The 27947-nt window shown below is 35.3% G+C and overlaps 1 protein-coding gene across 2 annotated transcripts in view; it reads right to left on the reverse strand.

The window, feature by feature from the left end:
- Nucleotides 1-7677: 7677 nt before the first annotated feature.
- CIMIP6 (ciliary microtubule inner protein 6) overlaps nucleotides 7678-27947 on the reverse strand; it is a 29267-nt gene continuing 8997 nt past the window's right edge. The window contains exons 3-5 of one of the 2 annotated variants that reach the window (XM_082427015.1): nucleotides 26769-26922; nucleotides 12910-13025; nucleotides 7678-12064 (exon numbers count right to left, since the gene is read on the reverse strand). In XM_082427015.1, the coding sequence (XP_082283141.1) occupies nucleotides 11696-12064; nucleotides 12910-13025; nucleotides 26769-26922 (639 nt within the window). In that variant the 3' untranslated portion in view covers nucleotides 7678-11695. Of the gene's footprint in view, nucleotides 12065-12327; nucleotides 13026-20719; nucleotides 26923-27947 lie in introns of those variants that run through there. The other variant, XR_014254124.1, reaches the window with a different exon arrangement.

Below are 27947 nucleotides of genomic sequence, written 5' to 3' on the forward strand. Positions count from 1 at the left end.
ATTTTACCATCCTAGGGGGTATGGAGTGGCTTTTCATTGTGGTTTTGATTTTCATTTCCCTAATGACCCAAGATGTTAAGAATCTTTTCATGTGTTTATTGGCCATTTATATAGCTTTCTTGGAGAATAGTTATTCAAATCCTTTGCCCAGTTTTTTTTTAAATGGGCCTTTTTAAAAAATTGTTGAGTTTACAAATTGTTTATGTTTTGGATAAAAGTCTCTCATATGATTTGCAAATATTTTCTCCAGTGGGTTGACTTTTTACTTTCTTGATGGTGTTCTCTGAAGCACAAATGCTTTAAGTTTTGATAAAGTCTGATTGTCTATGTTTTCTTTTGTTCCTTGTGTTTTTGGTGTCATATCTAAGAAACCATTGACTAATCCAAGGCGATAAAGATTTATACCTATGTTTTATTTTTACAAGTTTTATAATTTTTGCTCTTACATTTAGATCAGTGACCCATTTTGAATTGATTTTTGTTAGATGTAAAAAAGAGGTCCAGCTTCATTCTTTTGTATGTGGTTATCCAGCTGCTTAGCCCCATTTGTTGAAAAGACTATTCTTTCCCCTTTGAATTGTCTTGGCATCCTTCTTGAAAATCAATTGACCATAGATGTATAAGTTTATTCTGGAATCTCAATTCTATTCCATGGGTCTATACGTCTATCCTTATCTTAGTACCACACCGTCTTGATTTACTGTAGCTTTGTGGTAAGTTTTGAAACTAGGAAGTGTGAGTACTTACTTTGTTGTTCTTTTTCAAGGTTGTTTGGCTATTCTGGGCCCCTTGCATTTCCATATGAATTTTGGGAACAGCTTTGATTTCTGCGAAAGAAGGCACCTGGGATTTTGAAACGTACTGTGTTGACTCTGTAAACCAGTCTGGGGAGTGTTGCATTTTAACAATATCAGTTGTACCAATCCATGAACATGCACGTTCTTTCCACTTATTTAGATCCTCTAATTTCTTTCAACAATATTTTATAGTTTTCAGTTTAAAAGACTTGCAATTTTTTGATACATTTATTCCCAAGTGTTTTATTCTTTTTGAGAGTGGGATGGAAATAGAGCGAGTCAAAACACCACAAAGCTCACTGTTCTTATAGAGATTCAGTCATTTTTATTGAATGACTGCTCTTCCAGTTATTGTAAGCCTTTGATTAATTTTCAAAGTTTTGAAATAGTTGATTTTAACCACTTTTGCCAGTGTTCTCATTTCTTTCATGGAGGAGTGGATTTTCTGAAGTCTTTTCTCTGACATACCAGAAATCAGAACTGTCTCTTATTTATACCACTGCCTTATTTTGGCTTACCTGCCTGGTCTCTGAGGACATTTGAGGTATAGAGGCAGGTGACTCAAACAAAGAGGTATGATGCAGAAGTTCATTGGGTCACAGGGCATCTTGGTGGTTGTCAAGGTTATATTAACAGACAGATATATTGGGCTGAAATTCCCATTACTGAGGCCACAGGTAGAGTGGTGTACCTGAGATGTGGTTTAACTAGAAGTTTTTCCTCAGTGAACTGAAATTGAGAGAGCCATCAAGTGTCCAATAATAAGGCATGGTTTTCATGTTTCTTGGTGGAGGCTTAAACCGAGAGGAATATCATCCCAAATCTAAGAATGACAAATGCATTTCAAATGTCAACTTTAATCAATTCATAGTTACAACCTGGAGCTCAGTGGTGAGAAGATTCTGTGATCATATGTGATAGTGCCAATCACTGTATCAGTCTGGTCCAGCTAGATAATAATGGCCACTCAAACAGGGTGAATGTGGAGAATAAAGGGATTATTTACGAAGCTGTGGGCAGAGTTAAAAGAAGTCAGTAAGGAGGGTGCTGTACCATAGCCAGAAATAGTGACTATTACTTCAAGGCCGAAAAGACCTTTGATAGGCTTGATTAAAGAAATGAGAGTTTTATCGACTCATGTAGAGTTCTTCGTTTTGCCATTTCCTGTACCATAACCGAGGTTAGTTGTAGTAATATCAATACTTTATCCTTTAAAATTTCAGAATTTCTTGGTTGAAAATGCTTGGGAATATTTTTAGAACTAAACAAATGCAATTTATTGTTAACTTCTTCTATCAATCATTCCAGCTCCATCTAATGTAGTGAGAGGTTCTACATTACCAAGAAGTTTCACTATAGACTTAATTATCTTGTTTAATCCTCACAACAAATAAATCAGCAATGCAATGTTTGAGAGCCCCCAAGACCACTTTCACTTCTGACACTAACTGCAAGTTCAAGGGTCCCCAAGATCACCTGTAGGTTCAATAAATTGCTAGGAGTCACAGAACTCACTAAAAGCTCTTATACTCACGGTTATAGTTTATTACAGTGAAAAGACACACATTAAAATCAGCAGAGAAAAGAGGCACATAGGGCAGTGTCCAGGAGAGATCCAAGAATGACCTTCCAGTTGTTGTCTCCTTGTGCAGTTGTGGATAGTGTTAACTTCCATCAGTACTGCATGACAGACATATGAAATATTGCCACCTAGGATGCTTACCTGAGTTTTGGTGTCCAGAGTTTTTATTGAGCTTGGTCATATAGCCATTGTTGACTGCCTGCATGGCTGACCTTAGTCTCCAGCCCCTCCAGAGATCAAACTAATATTGCATAACCCAAGACACCCCTCAATAAATCACACTGTTGCATAGACCATCTGGCATGGCCCAAGGTTCCCAGGTCAACAAAGATGCTCTTATCAGGCAGGATATTCCAAGGTCACTTAGAAGTGACCTTACAGGAGCCAAGGGTAGAGGCCAGTCCTATTTTTAGGCAAGGTTAATCCTTCACTACACAAGCATGTAGGGTTATAGAATCCTAATTTTAAAAAACAGAATGAAGGAAACCCTTAAGGCAGGCAGACATCTGATAGAGATTTTCCTTTTGTCCTTATAGCTCAGTGCTACTTTAGTGTATATAAGAATTACTATACACAAAATTTTGTATACTAGACATCCTGGGCTACATGATGGACTTTCAAAGGACTTTTTACTTTATAGCTTAACTTTTAAAAATACCTTCTTGGGACTTGCCTGGTGGTCCAGTGGTTAAGAATCTGCCTTCTAATGCAGGGGATGTGGGTTCAATCCCTGGTTGGGGAACTAAGATCCTACATGCTGCAGGGCAGCTAAGCCCATGTGCTCTACAGCCTGCATGCCACAACTACTGAGCCCATGCACTGCAACTACTGAGCCTGCATGCTCTGGAGCCCACATGCCACAACTAGAGAGAAGCCCCATGTGCTGCAACGAAAGATCCCACATGCCTAAATGAAGATCCCGCATGCTGCAACTAAGACCTGATGCAGCCAGGTAAACAAAAATATTTAAAAATAAATAAATAAATAAATAAAAATACCTTCTCACTATACCCAGCTCCCACCACAATGAAATACATAAGCAGCTGATACTATAAAGAAACAAAAACAAAGGAAACAAAAACAACCTACATAATGAAATTGTTTTTACAGAAGAACTTAATCTGGAAAGCTCAACTTCTGTTAGGGCTACAATTAAGATTCTAGCCATAAAAACTCCATTAGGTCATACGTCTCTTCAACACACTTGTTTATGATTGTGAAACAAAGAGCTAAGAACTCTTGGGACCATTTTGGGGACATTAGTGCAAAGTTGACTAAAGAATGAGGAAATTGTGTGACTTATAAGGTTACTTAAGAGTAAAATATTAGGCATTCTTAATCTACAGAATTAAAAAAGATAGTTTACAGAGTCATTTGAAGAAAGTTTTATAATAAAGAAGTCAATCATTACAAGCAAATAAAAAGTAACATGTTTTCTCTCTTTCTCACAAAATTCACTCTTTCAGAGATGTTTAGTGTGGTTATCCATCTCTGACTTTGTTGGGCATACAACAGCACTGGGCTCTGCCTTCCTGGCTGAAATATTATAGATCATCTTGAGATAATTTATCAACCAAAAGCATTCTCTCCATAAATCTTAATAAGTTAGCAATGAATTTCTGTGGTGGAAAGGGCTTTTTCCCCCCTTTTTTACATTTTGATTTATAGCATGCCCTTTGCTGAGCTGTGTCTCTAAGAGAACAGTGATTCTCCCTAATGGTTACATGTAGCCTGTCCTCACACCATGAATTCAAATACTCAGCAAAATATCCTCTTACCAATAAACATATTTTTTATATAACACATTAGTAATTAACTTGGATAATTTGCTTTTTAAAGAAACAAACCTTTGTTGCACAAGAGATTAAGCCAATAGTTTCCAGACTTTGTGATTTCACAGACTAGGAAAATTCCCAAAGTTTTTTTTGGGAGAACTAACATAGAGTTGTCAAATATTTTCTTTTGCCAAGTAAAGACACTACAAGGAAAAAAAATCCCACAGAATCTAGTATCAGAATTATTTTACAAAAGAATATTTTTGTAGTTAATATATGAGTTAATCAATATGATTTACTGATTTGTCTTATTTTTCTGCTTACATCCTACTTTTTCTGTTCAGGTTCAATATGTCTTTTAGTAGTAATTTCAGTGAAGGTCTGTGAGGAGCAAACTGCATTACTGTGAGTGATTAAAACCATGGAATCTGGGGCAGAATGCCTGTGCTTGAATCCCCATTTGGCCACTGACTAGCTGTATGACCTTGGGCAAGTTATTTAACCTCCCTGTATATTAGTTTCATCATCTCTAATAAGGTAATATTAATAATATCTCAAAGTGTTGCTGTGGGGATTACTGAGTAAAAATATATAAAGCACTTAGTACAGTGCCTTGTAAAATTGTATTATATAGCACTTGCTATTATTATTAATCTGTATATGTCAAAAATGTCCATGTTTTGTCCTCATTTTTGAATTACAGTTTAGTTAAGCATGGGATTCTATGTTGACCATTATTTCCTTCAGTATTTTCAAGATATTACTCCACTATCTTCTTACATCTATAGTTGTGGATGAGAAGTCCATTGCCATTATGATTGCCTTTCCTTTATAGGCAAGAATCTCTTTTCTCTACTTGCTTTAAAGCTTTTTCTCTTTACACTTGATATTTTGTGGTTTCACTATTATGTGTTCATGTGTGAATTTAACTTCATTTTCCCAGCTCAAAATTGTTTGCTCCTTCAAAGTGAAGACTCACATCTTCCTTCAATCCTACAAAATTATCAATTATTGTGTAAATTAGGATAAGATTCTGCTGCAAGTGATAAAAACAAACAAACAAAAAACAGAAAAACTCTAAAACAGAGTGATTTACACAAGACAGAAGTTTCTTTCTCATATAAACTAGGCCTTCCAAGCGGTGTTTGATGATGTCAGGGACTCAGGGACCCTTCTATTTTATTGTTCCACCATTCTCAGCAAGGAGATTCTCTACTCGAACTTAAACCATAACATCTGCATTCCAGTTACTAGGAAGGAAAAAGTACAGAGAAGGGCCTACCTCCTCCCTCTAAGTACATTTCTGGAAGTTGTTTCTGCTGTTTTAGTTACATCTCAGAACATAGTCATATTGTCAATTCAGATACAAGGGAAGCTGGGAAATACTGTCTTTTGCCTGGGCAGCTAAATTCCCAGCTAAAAATGGGTGATTCCATGAATAAGGCAGAGGGGGAGACTGGTTACTGGAAACAAGTAGTAGTCTCTATCATAGCCATTTTTTTGGTTGCAAATTTCTCTCGTATTCCCTCTATTATGTCCTTCTGGAACTCTTAGTAACATTCTATTGTCTTTGTCTCTTTCTTTTTAATATATTTTTATCTTTTTGTGTTATATTCTGTGAGACTTCTTCAGCTCTATCTTCCAATTTACTGATTTTCTTTTAAGCTATGTTTAGTCTACTGAGTTAAGCTTTTTAAAAATTATACATTTTTATTGAAGTATAGTTGATTTACCATATTATATTAATTTCAGGTATACAGCATAGTGATTCGGTATTTTTACAGATTATACTCCATTAAAAGTTATTACAAGATAATGGCTATAGTTTCCTGTGCTATACAATGTAACCTTGTTGCTTATCTATTTTATACATAGTAGTTTGTATCTCTTAGTCCCATACCCCTAATTTGCCCCTCCCCCCTTCCCTCTCCTTTGGTAACAACTACTTGTTTTTGGTATCTGTGAGTCTGTTTCTGTTTTGCTATATACATTCATTTGCATTATTTTTTTAAATTCCACATATAAGTGGTATCATAAAGTGTTTGTCTTTGTCTGACTTATTTCACTAAGCATAATATTCTCTAGGTCCATCCACACTGCTGCAAAAAATGATATATTTTTTATCTTTAGAATTTCTATAACTTTTCCCTGAAATATGCCTGTTATTTTTTATGCTCTTCTGTTTTTTTCATTCTTTTATGTCTCAAATCATTTAAGCATACTTACTTCATAGTCTCTTTGCTCTACTGTCTGTAATTCTTGGGGGATGAATTCTACTAACCCATAGAAGAGATATTTCTATATCTATATACATATACACACAAATATATATGTATGTAGGTGTATATATGTGTGTGTGTATGTGTGTGTGTGTATTTTTATCTCATCTTGGGTATTTCTTTCCATGGTGTCTCATGTGTCCAGGATTGCAGAGGGTTATTATGGAACAGTTTTGTATTTGTCTCTACCAGCAGTCTTCAGGTTTCCCTGGTTCAAGCCAGCTTTTCTGTTGCTACCTCAGCTTGGGTTTCCTGCACTATTCATGAATGCACATTTGGCCTCCACTCTTGTGGACAGCTCAGTTTGGGAGGTATATCATGTGGTGGTAAACAGTCTGCATTCTCCCCTAATTCTGAGGTTAATGGGAGCAGATATTCTAGAATCCTTTTCACATCAGCAAAGCTCTTCTGGGATCCTGGCTCTATGCTCAGCTCCAATGCCATTGCACTTGGAACCTCAACTCCCCTTTCAGCTTAGGTATTAAAATCCCAGTGCCTAAGTCAACTTCTGATTCCACTTCTCCAGTTGACTGTTTAGCCTCACCTCTTGCTCACCACTTTTTAGTGTTCTCTTCATTTCTGGTATTTGAGAATTTTAATTTCTTAGTTTAGTGCTTAGTTGTGTATTTCAAATGTTTTTATTATATTTTATCGAGCATTTATCTGTGTAAGGAGTGATGAGTGCTTTCTACATCAACTTAGTCTGTCATAGTGATAAAAAGATAAAAAGTCTGATAAAAAGATAAAAAGTCTGGCAAAAGGAATTTTAAATCCTCCAAAGCAGAAGAATAAAAATCTCTCAATAGAAGTATTGAAATTATTTGCTTCAGTATACTAACCTTGCTTATTCATTTGTAATGGGCCAGCATTGCCCTGTGGGTTGACATTTAGGAATTAATGGATAGAGCATAGAGTTGGTTGAGTTGTTTCAGGTCCTGGCTTTGTTGCCTGCTAATTGCAAACTTGAGGAAATTACTTAAGTTCTTTGAGCCTATGATTAGCCATAAAATTGGCATATTATTATTTGCCCTGCTTCATATGATTATTGTAAGGATCAAATGAGATAATGGATTTGAAAATGCTTTATTTTTTTATTGAAGTATAGTTGATTTGCAATGTTGTGTTAGTTTCTGGTGTACAGCAAAGTGATTCAGATATATATATATATCTACTGTATAGCACAGGGAACTATACTCAGTATTTTGTAATAACCTATAAGGGAAAATAATCTGAAAAAGATATATATATATATATCTTTTTCAGATTATTTTCCCTTATAGGTTATTACAAAATACTGAGTATAGTTCCCTGTGCTATACAGTAGGTCCTTGTTGGTTATTTATTTTATAGTACTGTGTACATGTTAATCCCAAACTCCTAATTTATCCCTCCCCCACCTTTTCCCCTTTGGTAACCATAAGTTTGTTTTCTATGTTGGCAGGTCTATTTCTGTTTTGTAAATAAGTTCATTTGTATCTTTTTTTTTTAGAGTCCACATGTAAGTGATATCATATGATATTTGTCTTTGGCTGGCTTCCTTTACTTGGTATGATAATCTCTAGGTCTAAGTTTGAAAATGCTTTAAAACTTAAAACACATCATACAAATTTATGGTATTATTAATAGCAATGTCAAGGGTTGAAACCATTAACACATTCATTAAGATAGTTTTCAAATACTATATGAAGTATTATGGGATTTTTGGTTTGGTTTGGTAAATTGAAAAAAAAAAAACAACCCTGTATCCTGGTAAATGCTATCATTCTATGAAAATACCTAATAAGGGAACTACTTGGAAACATTCAAATTTTCTTGTGAAATTTAAGAGCAGCATTTGTACTGACAGGCAGTTATAACTTTAATAGACTATGGAATTCATTGTGGAGAGATATACTCTTAGCAGTTAAAAAACAGAGACTCAAACCTGGAAGTCATCATTGCATTTTGTTATTATGTGTTTTCTCAAACAACGGATACTGAAAGTTCAATTAATATTTTGTGAGGAAACATAAACTCTTTATTTAATGCAGAAAAGATGTCCTCATATTTGAAAATGTTGAGAACTACCAACCTAGCCTATGGTAGTAGTCCACTAACTGGCTCCAAACCCTCCTTGTCTCACTAAAACATATTCTCTAAGACAGAAGGATTGTATCAAACCTCCATGATTATCAGTCAACTATGAGGTCTATTGCAGAGTATCTGTGATTTACTAATGGTTAAAGTACTAAGTTTGCAAATAATTTACTTAAAAGAAAATGAAAGATTGACTCGAGATGGCAGACCTCTACCACTTACTCTGTACTAAATCTCATAAAGATACAGGTAAATAGATATAGATAATAAAATACAGTTTAATAGCATTGGAAAACAGGGAAACTTCCTATCAGAAGAAATACTTTTAAAATAAATTCTGAAAGATATCACCAAGAACAAATGTTTGGAAAACGAAAATAAATGAAACAAAAGCCCAACACGTGTGGAGGTAACTGATGGGGAGTTAAGTCTGATAGAATTACAAGCTTAGAGTCAGTGAATATTAAGAAGTGGAAAGGGCCCTGGTACATTTATCAGTTTGGAAAATTAGGGAACTGCATGTGGAGCAGCAAATTAGTTATCCCCTCTTCTGTGTGCTAAGAAATGGGCAGCTGTGGTATGAACTGAATCATACACTGTAGCTAGAAAAACAGGTGAGTGCCTAAGTAGCTACTAACCCCCAGGGGGATCAAAGAGCCCATCAAACAAATCATCCTCAGGTACTATCTGACTGCATATCCCAGCCCTGTTCCAAAGTCAGGCTATAGTAGACAGAAACAGCTTATACTGATAGGGATTTGGAAATATCATGCATAAGACTGTATAACTAAGAATCATCAAACATTTGAGAAAAAGCATAATACCAAGAAAGTGAGTCATCACACTAAACAAACAAAAGTTAATTAAGAAAGCGAACAAAAGACTTCAAGCATAAGTACAATATTCTAAGAGAGATAAGAGCAGCTTTTGTATCCATAATATAAGGAGAGTCTTATGTATTAAGGAAGCATGTATAGATCTTGGAAATTAAAAATACAGTCAAAAATTTAAAATTTCAATAGACCACCTAGCATAACAATGGACATGTCTGAAAAGCAAATTAGTTAGTAGAAAGTTAGTGCCAAGGGATTCTTGCATTACTTAGTGGTAAAGTACGATGAGAAGGATAATGAGAGAAAAGTTAAAAGACCTAGATGATAGATCCAAGTGTTCATTCTGTTAGTAGCTGTCCCAGAAGGAAAGAGAGAGAATGGACGGGATGGAAATAACAGAAAAAGCTACAGAATAAAATTTTCCAGAATGGAAGAAAGATAAGAATCTTCAAACTGAAAGTATTTTAATTCTTTTCTCTCCAGTTGTGAGGTTTTAATCATTCTCTTTGTTGTACTGTTGTACTCTTGCTCAGTCTGATTTTCTTCTTTGTGTGATTTGTAGTTTTTGTTTGTAACCTTGCCTTTATCAGGGACTGTTTCTTCTGTGGATTGTGGAAATATCTTTCCGGGGGTGGGGGTGTGTGTTGCATTTGCTTTTGTCAGGCACCTCAGTGGTATCACCAGCAGGATTATTTTTTATGTTACTTTTCCATCATATGAGATGACCTGCATGTAAACTCATATTTCAAATTGGAATGTGGTGCAAGCTTGAGGTTTTACTTTCTCACAAAGATTTATTCACTATCTATAGCTCTAGGCAGCGGCAAACTTTCTTGCTAACAGTTAAGTGAGTGGAGTTCTTCTAGTCTGCCTTGTACCAAGATAGCAGCTATTCCAAAGTTCTAGCTTTATGCAGGTTTCAATGCCATCTCTCTATTTTGGAGGTCATAAATTTCCATCTCTGTTCCAATGTGAATTAAAATTCAAGTCCATAGTCTTTTTTTTAAACAGTGTACACTTTTAAAAAAATATTTTTTCAGGTCCCTAGACTGTAAGACCTCTCTCCAGATCTGCTAACAACCTCCATTCCCTTCCCCCACTCACATCAAAGCTTGTGTTCTTATTGCTCCAGTTATATAGTATATCTATACTATGGAAGACTATGCTGCTGTTAAAATAATGAGGTAGTCTACATGTGTTGACAAGAAAAGATCTTCGAGATATATGTTAATACACAAAATAAGCAAGTTCTTTATTTTAAAACATGAGGGTTTCTCTGTTTTGCGAGTTGGGCTATATGTTTATTTATTGTTCCATTTTATTCAGCATTTCAAGGTGTTTGTAATGAAAGGGGTTCACTATTTGCCTTAATCTGCCATGTTGTAAGAACCAGAAGTTCCCAATACACAAATATTTAATAATGGCATTCATTTGTTTGCAGTCTATTAAAATGTCTTCAGTGGAGGAATAAAGATACACCTGTAGTCTTACCAGTACTACAGATAATAGTGTACAACGGATATGTTCCCGTGGAAATTTGTTGGGCATGTAAATACTCTTTGGGGCAGCAGAGGAATACTTCACCTACTTCCACTTGTGTGCAACATAACACAGCTTATAGTAGATACATTTTTGGCACAAAAAAATGTACCAAATAGAATAACTGGTAAAATTACCCATACCAAACTCTGCCAAAAAGCAAAGGTTGAGTTAGTGCTAGAAATAATTTAAATAAACTAGAAATCAATTTAGGAAATATTCTAGGTACTCATGCCTTTCAATTAAAAGTGTGTGTGTGTATCTTGTACTGGGAGAAAGATTTTTAGTTTTTACACTCTTAATTGTATATAGAAGGGTTCAAAGTTTTAGAATAAGGAGGAGAATTCAAGCTTATAGGAGAATGTTATCCTTAAATTGAAATTTTCATTATAGTAATAGTGATAATGTGATTACATTGATCACTGATCAATGTGTATGATCTCATGCTCAATATCCTTATGAAGTTTACTATTATCCTAATTTTACAGATGAGGAAACTGAACTCTACAGAGGTTAAGTAATTTACCCAAAGTCACACAGCCTATATGTGGTAAAGCCAAAATTCCAACCCCAGTTTGATTCTAGAGCCATGGCTAGCAACAATCTAACATAGAAATATGTCTCATATCCATCACTCACTGGAGACCACACTTAAATTTTTGGTGTATTTTATTAACTTTTTTTCATTTTCCCATTTATGTAAATTGTCATTTTTGAGGTTATTGATAACAGAAAAAGCAAATGTGAGGGCCTGTATAATGATTCTGAAATCGTCTACATTCTAAGGACTATGTTTTTATTTGAAGAAGGTAGTTTATCCTGATTTATCCTGACTTTTTATTGGTGGACTTAAAGGATCATGCCTGGTGAGAAGAGCATTTACTGCAGTTATTTGAAAGACGTCTGCAATCTTCTCCCTTCTCTCAAGACTTCTGGGACATGTGTTGGCTGCCTCTCTGACGTCTGTTTCTGATAAGTGAGTTTTAGTCTCTAACAACTCCTGGGAATTTTGTCGGCAGAGACCGGGTGAGATCATTTTGCTTTCCGCTGAGTTTCCTTTCTCTGTTTTTTTGGACTGTTCTGATGAGCATGACCCTGGAGCATTCAGTAATACCTCTGTTCTCTTAGGAACTGTTGGCCTCCTCCCTGGTTTTATCTCTGTCTGCACAAAAACTCCATGTCGCTGGAAAGGAAAACAAAGTTGACGTTAACCAGGGCACACAAGTTGCTGGAAGATGCAGCTGTGACCTGAGTTCATGTATTAGCTCAAGTCCTGATTGAAGCAGGCACTTATTTCTCTGCCTCTTCATTGGCTGTCACCTTAGTTCAAAACTGAAGACGGCAGCATAATAATTATTGATGAACCATTTAAACAAATTATGAACAAGGGTGCACCAGAAAATGAACAGGAAGGGAAAAACAGAAAGTCAAAGGAGCGGCATCTCATTATATCCCATTCTCAATTTTTCTGTCATTTGAATTGTATGAGACTATTCATATCCAATTTCATTTCTTGCTCTGCAGGTTGCTATGGATACGATAGAAACTGCAGTTCATAGACCTAAGGATTTATGATTGCATCACAAACGTCTATTACTTCCAACAACTAATAGTTGTTGTGAAATGTTATTATTATTAGCTATGGTGAAATATGAAAAGAAACATCTGTAGTTGGGAAAAAATCCAGCAATTGACTATTACATTGCTGTTCAATTTATAAAACTTATATGCATCCCCCTGCCACACACATACATAAGCATATCAAAAAATTTAGCAAGTTGCTTTGATATTACCTTAAGTGAATGATTTTAATAATTTGAACCAAATTCCAAAGACTGATCCAAAATTATGACATCATTCTTTAGTTCTGACTATGACATGTGGTTAAGATTTTATCCTCCTAATAACCATGTTAGTTTGTTTAAATCAACTTTGAGAAATATGATTATGACTTGAAAGGCTTAGACTTCTACCATAAATCTATCCCATCATAAAGTATTAAGTAATTGATTCTAAATACTGACTCACCTTTCCCCAGATGGGCTCATTGGGTGTTTTCCTGGCATCATATTGATGTGAAAAAGAGATGCGTTCTATAAAATTCTTTTGGAGTTCTGCTGATGCATCAGGAGAGGCAAGTGGAACTAAGGGGAAAAAAAGAGATTTTGTGAAGTCAGGATAAAAGAGTTGTGTATGGAAATGTAATCAGTATTTATAATATTTTTGCTTTATCAAAAATATTAATGAAACTAAATTCTTTTAAGTATGAAAGGTTACCTAAACACATCTAAATAATACTATAATAGATTCATCATTCTTTCTCCATGTAAAGAACCAAATCAAAACAACCAAATTAGCCCCACATGTGGAATTGCTAGTAATTTTAAAAACTAATACTAATGTAATAATGGCTTTTAAAAATCAACTGTTAAATCTGCTTCTTGCACATATACCAACCAAAGTATTAGGAAAAGCATAAGTACAATTTATTTGTCAACTTATTTTTACTACTGAAAAGGCTTTGAGAAATTTATGCATAAGTTGCTCCCTGCTAGCACTGACAAATGAACTGGAAGATTCCAGAGCTGCTGCACTTAGAGTTGAACACACAATTCTTTTCATTTCCCATTGACAAAGGCTCTGAAAATTTGTGAGAGTATTAAATTCTTTTAAAATCACTTTTAAATAATCTTTCAATCTGTGTAATAGCTATATAGGGGTTCATTATATTGGTTTCTCTATGTTTAAAATTTTTAATAATTTTAAAAACTCACTTTAGTTTTGCTTTTAGCACACAACGTTATGTAAGGAGTCAGAGTAACACCCAGTTTAGTGACATAAAATTCTGTCAAGGAAAAAATTAAAAATTTCTCCCTTTTATGGAAAAATATATACATAAGATAATATGTACACCTACCATATCTATGAAGTGATAACAGGAAACTGATAACAGTGGTTGTTGCAGGGGGAGAGAATTAGCTGACTGGAGGACAGAGGTGGAGAAAGGTGGATTCACTTTCACTCTTTCCCCTATTGTACCATTTGAATTTTGTACTGTTATGCCTGTATTAACTATTAAAAAATAAAATTTAATTTTGAAAAACCATGACTTTAAAATTAGGGAGGATATATAAGAAGGAAAAATATGTTAGTAAATTCACATTTATTAAGTATTCATGAATTCAATTCAATATTCAGACATTGATATAAACTAATTTTACTAACTAGAATGATAATTATTCCAACATTTATATATTACATAATGTGAGATGGCAATCTTTTCTAGCTAGCAGGGAAAAATGCTAATTGATAACATTTCCTTGATTTCTAATTGAGATCAGATACTCAAAACTCATTTTCTACTTAATCATTACCTTTCTTTTAGGATTTGCTAGCACACAAAAGAGAGCAGGTGCCAAAGATTTAACATAAATTTGTGGACAACTATTACATTGAGAAATTCTGACCATAAGTTATATTTTTCCACCAAATCGGAAAAGACTATCAGTTTTGGGGTGAACGCCATGGTCTGGCTCACAGAATGTTAGTGTTTCCAGGAACATAGTCTGATAACTCTTTGAATAAAATGAAGCAGCTCTAAATTTAGGCATTAATCAGGTGGCGTTAATGGAGTATCCAAAGCATGGGCTTTGGGATAAGATAGACGTGCTTTCAAATTCCAGCTCTACTGCATTTCCTAGCTGTGTCACTTTGGACAAATCACTTAACTTCACTGAGATTCAATTTCTTCTTTCTAAAATGGGGATAATAATAATGTGCTTTCAGAGCTGTGAGGATTAAAGACAATGTTTATAAAGTCTCTAGAATGCTGGGTCAGATTAGAAAGGGACTTCTAAGTTAGGCAAGGGGCAAGCTCTTTTGCATCCTGACAAAAGGGAAACCATGGAAGAGGAGAAACATGAATGTGATGAACTATCAAAATGCTGGGAGAAAACCAAAGGGTTTAGTAAACTGCCATGAAGGGTTGGTGGCAGCTTGGGCTGGAGGGTAGGGAGATCAGATGTAGAGAGTAGAGAATAGGTTGGGAGAGCTTTTAAAATCTGCTCTTGACTTTCCCCCACATTGCTTTGGGAAGATCACTGTTTGCCTCAGGGCGGCAGAAACTGGCAGCAACAGTCTAGCCGTGTGCTGTCAATTTAGTAACATTGGAGCAGCACAGAAATCCCTCCAGGGTAAGGAGCTGATGAAAATGGATGCATGCAGCCCCTTGGGCATTTCCTTCTCCAGCAGTCCCCGAGCAACTGTCAGTGCTGGTGGATTAAAAATGTCAAGAGATTGCTTTCTCTCGGTGATGCCTCTTTTTAGGAGTTTAAAGGGGAAAGGAGTGGAGCCCTGAGTAGAGGATTGGTCTCAAATAGGGACAACAAATGGAGATGGTCAAAACTGGTTTTGTCAGGCCTGACCCTCTCCAGCCTGACCTTCATCTTCTTTCCTTAAATTCATTGAGAGGTACACAAGCCAGACCCTGGTCTTTAGCCTTTGCCCACACAGGGCTGATAATTCCTCTTGGGGAATATGACATAAGATAAACTAGAGAGACACTGTAAAAGAAAGACAATAAGATTTAAAACATACACTATGTGAAGCAGAGTTATTAGAACCTATGTACCAAGAATAAAATAAGCATAACAAATATACTCAAAGGTACAGAAGGTATTCTTAATGTAAAGCAAGAATAAGAGGTCATAAAAAAGAATCATGTAAAATATTAGAAATAAAAATATAATAGTTGAAGTAGAAATGATGAGATAAAAATAAGATTTATGAACTAGAAAATCAGACTGAGACGCTCTCCCAGAAGGAATCTGGAAAGGATGAAGAAATAAAAATAGAAAAGCTAAGAGACATTGATGGTAGAAATACCAACACTAGAATTCAGGAAACCTAGAAGAAGAAACAGAGAAAAGGAAATGTTTAAAGAAATAAGGATGATAAATACATAAGAATTAAAGAAAGCCCAAAGACCTCAGATTGAAAGGGCTCACAGATTACCAAACAGGTAGCAGGGCCAGGAGTAGGATGAGGCAAGTGAGGCTCATGGGATGCAAAATGTAAGGAGGCACTTGCATGATCCTGGGAGTGAGTGCCTCCTTACATTTTGCACCCTAGACCTCTCACTTGGCTCACTCTCCTCCCAGTCCTGCATGGTAGATAAGAAATCACTCACATGTAAGACACTTTATAGAGAAATATAAGGTCATCTGAGACAAAGAAAAAATTCTAAGTGTTTCAAAGAGGAGAGGTAGATTACCTACAAAGGAGTAAGAAGCAGATTTATATCAAATTTGACAACATTGGACACATAATAACTTATTAATGTTTTTTAAATATTAAAGGGAAAAAAACTTTAAGCCTGGAATTTTTATATCCAACCAAACTGTTGTTTAACCATGAAGCCAAAATTAAAAAATATTGGGAGGCAAAGAAGGCCTCAGAATGTTTCCCCATAAACAGACCACTTCAAAAAATTTCTAGAGGAAGAACTCAAATAAGAATAGAAATAAATCAAGGAGGGTGCCTAAGGTATATGGAAGAAAATAACAAAACGTTTTGCCTCCTTAAAAAGACAATGACTAAAGAACAGAAAAATAAGTATTACACCTATAACTCAGAACTAAAACTCTACTGTTTAACATATTAATGGAGATTCTGGTGAGTATTATAAAAAATGAAAAAAGTAGTATAATGATTGCAAAGGAAAAGAAAAAACTGTCATTATTTGTAGGTAATATAATTACCTGACTAGAAAAACCACTAGAATCAATAATGAGAATAAGGGTGTAGCAAGGCAAGCAGACAAGTGTACAAAAATCAAAAGCATTTTGCTATAATAAAAATAACCTACTAGAAAACAAAAGGAAAAATAAGATACAGTCCCTGTAGGAATAAAACTATACAGTATAAAGTTTATAGAAAGTAAGACTTCACAAGACCTCTATAGAGAAAATTTTTTAACTCAAAGACAAAAATTGAGCTGAATAGACTTTCCATTCCCTTAGATAGGACGGGATAGTATGTTACTGTAAAGGTGACAGTTTTTCCTAAATTAATCTATAATGTCAATACAACCCAATCAAAATTCTAGCTGGATATTTTGAGAAATGTCATAAATTCCAAGGTTGAAATGGAAAAATAAAGGTCCATAAATAGAGAGCTTAACTGCGAAAAGGAAGAGCAAAGAATGAGGAATTTCCCTATCAGTTATTAAGACAAGCTAAAAATCTATATCATTAAAACATTTTAGTAATGATCCAAGGACTGAAAATTAACCTAAGGAATGTAACGGAGAGTTCAGAGACAGACTTATTCCTATAGGGAACCCTAACATACAATTAAGGAGGTCTCCCAAGTTAATGACGGAAGTGTAGATTGTTTAGTAGATGGCATCCAGAAAACTTGTTCACTGCATGGAGAAAAATGGAATAGGTTCCCTATTTAATACTGCACATAAAGTTGGGCTATAGAGTTAATTACATAATTATAGAGGGTAAAATGATAAAACCAAGAGAAGAAAACGTAGGAGAATATTTTTGTGACCTAAGGGTAGGAAAACTCATCATAAACACCCAATGCACAAACCATAGGTGAAAACTTAATAAACTTGATTACATCAAAATTTATTTCTGTACACCATGAGCAAAGTTAACGGAGATGATAGGTTGGGAAAAAATATTTGTAGCATGAAAACTAAAAGGGATAGGACATCAGTGGGAATGGCAGAGTAAAAACCTCCAAAAAAACTGCTTCTCCATAAAAGCAATGAGAACATTGGCAAAAATAATCAAAATCAACTTTTTCAGAACTTTGGAAATTAACCAAAGGCTTGCAACAATCTGAGAAGCATTTATTGAAGAAAAATGGCTTAATCTCTGTAATAAAAGCAGGCCTTTGGCCCAGTTTTCATGCCCCTCTCCCCACCTTGGCATAAGCCTTGGAAACTAACAGCCCTGAATTTATGGTGAAAATCAGCAAGAAGCTTAGCAGCCACTGTAAAGAACCACTGGCTTTGGATCTTCCCACAAACATGAACTCAAAGAATTGTTATTTAACCTGGCTGGCAGTTCTTTGGAAACTCCATTCCTAGGGCTTGTCTTTATAGACGATGACTCAACCTCTCTTAGTGTAAATAGCCTTTCCCCCAAATGCATTTGTCAAAAACAATCAAGGGCAATTGTTTAACAGGGCAGCTGCCCTTAATGGCAATAATAGATGGGGCAAACAAGAAGCTGACCCAAACTAGAAACTTTTATGCCTCCTACCTGCTTAAAATCCAATGCCAGCAATTTCCCACACAGGAACCTATCCTTGGACAACACAGGGCATATCCACCTACTGTGAGGAAAACTTAAAGTATGATGAATTTAAGTTACCAAATTGATGTCTTAGTGAGAGAAATGCATAGAGCAAAATCTGTATCATCATTAAAAGCCCTCTGTAATGATAACAAAAATACCTCGCCATAAACTAGATTTAATACAAATAGTATATTGCATATTTTTCGTATAGGGTAACAAATAAAGATTGGTCACAGGGTAAATTTTTTTCAAAACAAATAATTTAATACTTTACTAATATTCAAAACCAGTATTCTACCAACCAACACAGTTCTTCTAAAATAAATATTCAGTAAGTCTTTTAATTTTGGGAAGGTTTGGGATTAAATGCAGAGATGATAAAGCAAATACAATTAAATCTATAATTTGTTATATAATATGTCAGAAGAAAATTTGATCTAATAGTTTTCTAGTGTTGACAGTTTTAGGGAAATATGATTAAGTTTATAAAGAGTATTAAAATGTTTGACATATCTGTATTTACTATATTTATAGGTTTAATTTATTAGATTTACAAGAATTTTTTAATTGTTTGGGAAGGTTTTGATTGTCAAAGTTCTACGTTTTCCTTGTTAGGTATTTAAAGTGTTAAGAGGAAAACAGAATATAATTAAATCAACAAACGCAGCTTAAAATATTAATGGAATTTAATTGACTATGTTTGTAAATAAGTCATTGTTAAGGAGTATTTCATTTGTTCAAGCTGAGTTAATTAAACATCAAAGAACAAGTGAAACTTACTATTCTAATATTATACAATATTTAAAAATTAAGGGCTTAAAGAAATATTTTTAAATTTATAATGTTAAAACTAGAATATTAATTTAACCATAAATAAATATAAATAACTCTTTCTGTATGCAAAGACCCCCATAGAACATAAAAAATCTTCTATTGAAACAAGTAACCTTCAAAGGATTAACAACTGGACTGCTTTCAGACCTGACATAACAATAGAATCCAGATGACAATGGAATAATACCTTCCTAGTGTAAAAGCTAAGTAACTATGAATCTAGAATTCTATACCCAGCTATACTTTCATCTATTAAAGAGTGAGGGTAATTTAAAGACCTTTTCAGACAAAGAAAAGTGAAGAGTTGGCCATTCCTAAACTCTCATGGAAAGGACTATTTAAAGACATTGAAGTAAGGTGTTACATTGGTGGCCCCAAAGAATCAGGCCTCCCGGTATTCGCATCCTTGTACAGTCTCCTTGTGAATGTGCACTGGCCTTGTGATTAGCTTCAACCAATAGGATGTGGCAGAAGCAATACTATGCCAGTTCCATTTACCCTGCTGGAGAAACCATACACAGAGACCAAATGGAGAAGGAGAGGCCCAATCATTCCAGTGTCCCAGCTGAGTTCAGTCCCCAGACGACCTACCAACTAAATTCAGCCACTCAAGTGCCCACCAGCAAGAACAGCCAAAGAACTGCCCACCTGAGCCCAGCCCAGACTGCAGAATCATGAGCAAATAAAATGATTGTTGTTTTAAGCAACTAAATGTTGGAGTGACTTGTTATGCAGATAACAAACAGAAAGACTTCAGAAGGAAGTCAATTAAATCAATTAAAATGAATCATCTTTTATATAGTGATCTAGAACCTCCCAGAATCTTGAAAATAATAACTTAAAAAAAAATCTTCATGGGGACTAATAAAGGGGCAAGAAAGGTAATCTAAACTATTATAGAAAGAAGTTCCTTACCCAGACATTATACCTATTAAAAGTAGACATAACTACCATGTTCATTTATGCAAATATATGTGATTTTTAAAGAAGCCCACAATAGTGAAGATCATCTAAGTGGGAAAACATCAAAGAAGATATTCAAGTTCTTAGTGGTTACTCTACTTAAGAATTCAAATCAGACCCAAAATAATTACTTAAAAGAACCCTTGTTAGATGAGGCTTACAAAAAGTAAGCCAAAGTCTATGAAGAATGTTTGAAATCCACTCTCTGTTTCTTGGAAACTTCTAATTAAAATAGGAATTTTCCAAACAAGGATACACCAAACAAGTTGGTGTCTAGCCATCTATATTTTATCAACAAAGCCAGGATTTATTCAAACACACAACTTGCCCCTCATATTGATGCGAATTTAGCAGCTTTTGTTTTGAGAAATTTTCTTAACTTTTCATTTGTATCTACTTAAAAAACATTCATCAGTATTATTTTTCTATTAGAAACCCCATTCTTCTAAGTAGTATTTATTTTCATCTTACATAAAAGGATTATTAATGTAAAAATAACAGTACAGATTTTCACAATGCAGTGAAAAAGAGAAACTTGAATACAACTGTAGCAAGAAATCATTGTTATGTTATACCTTGATGCAAAAGAAGCAACACAAACTAAAACCTATTTTAGAAAAATATTTTTAGCACCGTATCTGAATTCACAATTTTAAAGAATGTTAAAATATCAAGTAATTGATAAACAGCCAAAGTTGTATTTAAGTATGAAACACCTCCCTTACCAATTAGATCAGCTTTTCCAATTCATAAAGTTTTATTATATAAAACCAAAAGTGAACACTCATTCTTACAGGAACTCAGATATGATGGAGCATAGCCGTTTGTTGATATGACCATGGATGGCAGCCAGGAAATTGTGTGGTGGTACAAGACATAAAGGGCACTTTCATTATCAGTACAAGATGACATTGCTGAAATGCCAAAAACCAGGCGTAATTAAGTAGGCTGATGGAACAGATTGACTATGAGATGACTTTTGCTATTAATGCATGTTTATATATTTTCTGTCTATATGCATATATGTATATACACACATATATATATACATTAAAAATCTGGCATATACAGACTAGTTTATATACATATTTTTAAATGTTACATAAAATATTTTCTTTTAAATATCATTCTCATCTAGTATCCAAACACCATCTAAAATATGAATAAATTGCAGGTTTATATCGTGGTGTGTATATTAGTTAAAATTACATTATGACTTTAATCTGTTGAATAATATGTAATTATCATTAAACTAATCAGTAAATATTTGTTGAGTCTGGGCATAGTGGTAGGACCTGGAATATAATAATGATTTTGGCAATGAGCAATACCAGTAAAAGAACAGAGAGAGAGAGGAAGAAGATAGTACAATGATAGTAAAGAAATTAAAAGGGCTTAAAGCCTTAAGGAAAAAAGAGAACTAAATGTGAGCAAAGATATTAACAAATTTGGAAGCTGGAAACCAGATGGATAAGTGGCAATTGAGTTGAGTAGAGCCCAGTAAACTGGAAGCTAAGGGCTTGTGGAGGAGGAGGGGGGGTGAAAATCAAGCCAATTCATGCCACAGCCTTCCAGTGAGGCTGGGGAATTGGAGGCATCAGAAGCTTCTGAGGCAGGGAGCATGGGAAGTGGTACAAGCTGAAGCTGTAAACTGAAGATTGTTTGAGAGACTCCCAGATTTTCTGTCCCCTACTCCAGGCAGAGGCTTGGAGGATTCCTCTAAGGGAAAATTGACAGACCTACAGACACTGACTGTGGTTGTTCCCTTATGAAATGGCCGTGCCATGCCTGATCATCCTAGAACAAAGCCTATCTCTCTGTCTCATCTTCCACCACATCCCTTATTGAACTAGAGAAGAAACAACTGCTCCTTATGATAAAGTACTGAGACCTGACTGGTTAGTTAACAAAAAAGTCAGTTAAGGCAAAGAATCATAGAAAATTATGTAAACCATACTTATTTTCCTTTAACCAGTTCGTTCACCAAAATTTTATTGAAATGCAAAGGCATTTTCTTTGAGGAGTGTCTGTTGGTTGGAATTCCACTTTGTATTTCTTGCACAAACCACACCCCTAATGTATCCTTTTTATTTTCCGTTTCTTTAACACAGAATGGAAACTTAAGGATGCATCTGAAGGAAAATGAGTACAGCGTCTTTCAAGATTTAAAAAATTCACTCTAGCTCTTCTTTTATAATTATTTTACCCATGCTTAATTAGCATTTTTAAAGTTAGTGATTAACCTTTTAGCAAGTCTTTGTAAAGTATTCAACTTTGAATATTTTATAGAAACAACTGCTTTTTTTCTTACTCAGATTTTAATTTATAATATGTAATTAAGTTATAGAAATACAGTAACAAGTACACAGGCATAAACTGGTTCTGAAACAAGCATGACTTTCAGAGAGTATTCTCTACCTCCTTGGTCTGAGTTATGTGCCCCTTCTCTAAATCCCCATACCAAGCTATCAGGAGCAATAGGAGACTTAGGTAGATTTGGCAGGTCAAATAGGACCATGTAGGCCATGGCAAAGAATTTGAAATTTACTCTAAAAACAGTGAGAAGTAGCTAGAGCCTCCAAAGGGGAAGAGTGATGCCATTCATGTTTTTAAAAGGTCCGTCTGACGATGGTGTGGAAAACATTATGGAGGAGGAAGAAAGGAAGCAGGATAGTAGTGGCTTCACTATATTGGTAAGATAATTTGGGATAGAATTTGGAGATAGAGGTGTCAAGATGGATTGGCTGTAGAGGGTAGGGAGTTTTAGAATGATTTCTAGGTATCAAAACTTGAGCATCTGGGGGAATAGAAATGACATTAGTTGAGATGGGGGGATAGGTTTGGATGGGAGAAACGAAATGTTCTATTCTAGCCATGTTAAGCTTGAAAAGGAGATTAGTTATCCAGGAAGAGATGTTAAGTAGTTGGTTGGATATGCAGGCTTGAAGCTCAGGAAAGAAGCCAGGGCTGGAGAGAGAAATTGGTACTTGTATTGATTCCTTTGACTTCAGCCTTAATCTTCTATTCCGTGCTTCATCTATTTTGGGTAGTCTCTCTTGAGGACTCATATGTTAAATAGTGATATTAGCACCCTTCTCCTCTTCTACTTCCCATCTTCTGTCAACTGTATATTTATTTTTCTTCTTACAGCTGATAACATAATTCTGATCTGTAACCATATTTAAAATTTCCATATTGTGTCTGTAGAATGATGCTAAAAGTTAACTACTAAATAGCATTTACAATACAATTACATGAATTTTGTTCACTTAAGAGCCAAATGTTGTGCTAGGACTACATTTCTTTCTCAGTGGGTCCAATGCCCAGTGCCACTTGGGGAAAAAAAAGGTTCTAGTGTACATGTCAAATAAATCCTCTTTTCTAGGTTAAAAATGATTTCCCCTGAGAACTTTTTTACTTTTTTATTTTTTTTATTTTTGTCTGTGTCAGGTCTTTGTTGCTGCGCTTGGGCTCTCTCCAGTTGCGGCGAGCGGGGGCCACTCCCCGTTGCGGCACGCGGGCCTCTCATTGCAGTGGCCTCTCTTGTTGCGGAGCACGGGTTCCAGGCGCACGGGCCCCAGCACTTGTGGCTCGCGGGCTCTAGAGCACAGGCTCAGTAGTTGTGGCGCACGGGCTTCGTTGCGCCGCAGCATGTGGGATCCTCCTGGACCAGGGCTCGAACCCGTGTTCCCTGCGTTGACAGGCAGACTCTCAACCACTGCGCCACCAGGGAAGTCCCGCCCTGAGAACTTTGAAGACATTAACTCCATTGTGCTCTTCCATCCGTGTTGCTTGATTCCATATACTTATTCCTTAGGTGGTGACTTAGTTTTCTTTTAATGGAAACTTCTGGAATCTTCTCTTTATAATTATTGTTTTGCAATTTCATAATGATGTATAGGTGTGTATCTTTTTTCCCTTCATACTTAGATACACTCAGTAGACCCTTTCAATGGCTCTTCTTTATGTTGGGAAACTATCTTCTTATTATCTTTCTAGAGGCTGCGTAGAGTACTGGTTATATTTATAGGTACTAGAGTCAGACTAAGTTCAAACACCAATTATTTGCTGTGTAGCCTTGGGCAAATTATTTAAACTCTGTGCTTGCTTTCTCATCTGAAAAATGAGAGTATTAATAGTATTACTATACTATTATATGCCATAGGGTTGGTGTGAGAATTGAATGAGTAAACATTTAGAAAGTTCCATAAAGTACCTGGCAAATAGTATATGCTTAATAAATGTTATGTGTGGATATAATTATCTCGCCTTCATTTTTACTCTTTTCTGGAGCTCTGGAAAAGTTGGACCTCCAAGACTGATTCTCCATTTTGCTTTTATTCTCTCATATTTTCTAAGGTTTTGTTGTTGTTGTTATTTTATGCTCTGTGATATTTCCTTGATTTTATCCTCCAGACCTAAAAAAAATATAATTTGGCATAATTCTAATCTTTGGTTGTCCATTCATAAATTAAGAATAGGAAAGGAGACCAGTTTGAAATACTAAAGTAACTAGTGTGGTAGTTGACATCTAGCTGAGACAATGGGCTCTAGCAGTCTTGATGTTGGGAGAGGGTAGAGTGCTCATGACTGGAGCAGTTATTTAAGAGACAGACTTTCAAATAACCCTCTGATTCTCCCCTCCCCCGTTTCTGTTATGCTTTGTCTGCTGACTGAGCCTTCAGATACTTTTGTTTTGTTTTGTTTTGTTTTGTTTCAGGCAGATTGGCTCTTCTTCACTGCATCTCCTTCTGTATATCCTAGGCTATTGCTTCTGTGCTTTTTTTTTATCCATCAACAGTCTTCCATTCCTTCTCAAAATCCAGAAAGCTCTTCCTTCCACTCTTTTCACCTTTATGGGTTCTTTATGGGTTGACTGCTTTGCTATCATTCAATAGGGTCTTGGGAGGCAGGGGATTTAGATGTTTGTGCTCAGTCTACCAACTTGAATCAGAATTGGAAACTTTATTACCTTTCTAAAGGAGACGCCATTGTTATAGACTATCTAATAGTTGGCCCTCTCTATTAACTACCACCCTTGAGGTGGAAATCATGTTAAATATGACCATTTTCTAATATCCTGACCTTCAATCTAGCTGCCCTTTGTATCCTTAATTAGACTGGCCAATCACAGAGGCCAGAAGGCTAAAACTGAGGGACTGTTGACGTCTAAAAGTAATCCTTCGCTGCCTACTGTCGTGTTCAGAAAATTTGATGTTTATCTTGTGAACTTTTGTATGGGGTGAGACCAGAGCGGGTATTCAATAAATACATTTTTGTTTGGACTTGATCCTGCACTTCTTTAAGACTTGCTAAAAATTCTACTCCTGCGGTAGAGATGAGCAGTACTGGGTTAAGAAACAGATACAACTTGAATAAATGTGAAAGACTTAGATTATTATAATGACATTGTCAGGTAAAACAAATTTTAGGTCTCAAAATGTATGAATACTGTATAGAACAGTATTCCCTAAATTATGTTTTGTGGGATACCAGTCATGTGAGATGATCTGAAAAAAGGTAAAGTTGTCAATATTGGGAAAACATAGCATTCTTTATTCCTCTTCTTGGAAATTCATTATGCTTATGCTTAGAATAAGGGTTTTAAGAGTTCTGTAGTAAAAAAAAAAAAAAACTGTTTAACTTTATAAATTCAGTTTTTCCAAAACTTATTTGACTTCCCCTGTGTTTTGAGCAGTAGCTATAAACATCATAAAAACTAGTGCTCCTCATCAGAAAATCTACAAACAACAAATGCTGGAGAGGGTGTGGAGAAAAGGGAACACTCTTGCACTGTTGGTGGGAATGTAAATTGATACAGCCACTATGGAGAACAGTATGGAGGTTCCTTAAAAAACTAAAATTGAATTTGCATATGACCTAGCAATCCCACTACTGGGCATATACCCAGAGAAAACCATAATTCAAAAAGACACATGTACCCCAATGTTCATTGCAGCACTATTTACAATAGCCAGGTCATGGAAGCAACCTAAATGCCCATCGACAGACGAATGGATAAAGAAGATGTGGTACATACCTACAATGGAATATTACTCAGCCATAAAAGGGAACGAAATTGGGTCATTTGTAGAGACGTGGATGGATCTAGAGACTGTCATACAGAGTGAAGTAAGTCAGAAAGAGAAAAACAAATACTATATATTAACACATATATGTGGAACCTAGAAAAATGGCACAGATGAACCAGTTTGCAGGGCAGAAATAGAGACAGAGATGTAGAGAAGAAACATATGGACACCAAGGGGGGAAAGCGGGGTTGGGGGGTGGTGGTGGTGGTGGTGGGATGAACTGGGAGATTGGGATCGACATGTATACACTAATATGTATAAGATAGATAACTAATAAGAACCTGCTGTATAAAAAAATAAAATTCAAAAATTCGGAAAAAAAACCCCCCAAAAAACCAGTGCCCCTCAATGCGCACTTTGAAAAATACTGCCCTATAGTGTTGCCTAACAGTTATAATTTTTAAAGTTTGCTGGCAGTAATGAGCAGAATGCTACTAAATTTCTGACTTGGAAGCTGGTGTTATCAATGATCATTACAATTTTTATTTTGCTGCATTAAACATATTTGGAGCTAAGTTATCCACCAGGAAGGGATAAGGAACAAACTTGTCAAGGGCTGTACTTGCTGCATGTGTATTTTCAACTCCTGTAGAGGACTAATTTTCCCAGGAGGTGCAAGCACATCTAATACATCTTAATTTGATAGCAGTAACCTGAGACAGTGGAGAACTGCTAACCTTACCTATTCCATAAGAAGGCTTTAGCAACTTGCTGTATTTGACTGGAGAAACAAATGGACATGTTGGTTTTTTAAAGTCACTCCTCTGGGTACTCTTAGTGTCATAAGGTGGTTGGAAGGGATTTTCCAGTCCTTTACCATGTGACCACCAGTCACCCTTCATGGAAAAAAAAAATGGAAACACAAAATTGGATATTGTAGGACATTTTCATTTTCATGTGTTTGATGCTCAGTAATTTGATTCAACAAGTTATTGGACTTTCTAGTACTAAAATAGAGTTCTGCAATCTAGGACTAAATATATTTTCACAAAGACTGTATTTCCTAAGAGGCACCTAAAAATGCATTGTCATCTAATTGTAGCTAAAATACAGCTGCTAATTTCTTAAACTACCTTCTATCAACAGATGGAGTGGTAAAAATCAACAAAATAGTTATGTTTCTATGTTTTGTACTACCATTTATATATATATAAATATGCATATGTACACACGTATGCATATGTATATAGTAAACATGATTTAATCTAAAGCTTATATTCTATACTTTTCATTATGGCAATACAAATAATGTATTATCATCTAAGATGGTGGTTTTCAAAGTTTTTAGTCCATGACCCACACCATGAAATACATTTTATGTCGTGCTAGAGCACCCACTGCATACATATACATAAAACTAGAGGTTTCACAAAACAATACTTATTCTTACTACACTCAGTGCACTTGGCTATTTTTCTATTATATTACTTTTCTATTTCATCTCATAAGGCTGGCTGCAGTCCACATTGATTTATAACTCACTAATGATTCAGTTTGAGAAACATTGTTCTAAGCAGAAGTATCTCCAATGTTACTGAATTTCTGATAATAAAACCTGAACTAAGTATGCAGGAAATGAAGAGTCTTCATTAGCACGTTTGATCTCTTAGAAGTTCAGAAAGCAGTGAGGTGAATTGTTACTCAGCTTAGTACTGACTAAAAGAATTTTTTTTAATCTGGTTGATCAGGTAGAAGAGAACCTTGGGAAAAGGGAACTTGACACCTCAGAGTCCTTGGATATTAGAGAATGAAAGTAACCTTGGGTATGTTCCAACACCTACCTGGGGCTTTAAGGGAAGAGATCAGCCTTTTAAAAGATCAACTATGATTGCATTGTCAGAGACTTTAAAATATGATTCAA

Source organism: Balaenoptera physalus (genome assembly GCF_965194825.1).
Source record: "Balaenoptera physalus genome assembly, chromosome: 15".
NCBI lineage: Eukaryota > Metazoa > Chordata > Mammalia > Artiodactyla > Balaenopteridae > Balaenoptera > Balaenoptera physalus.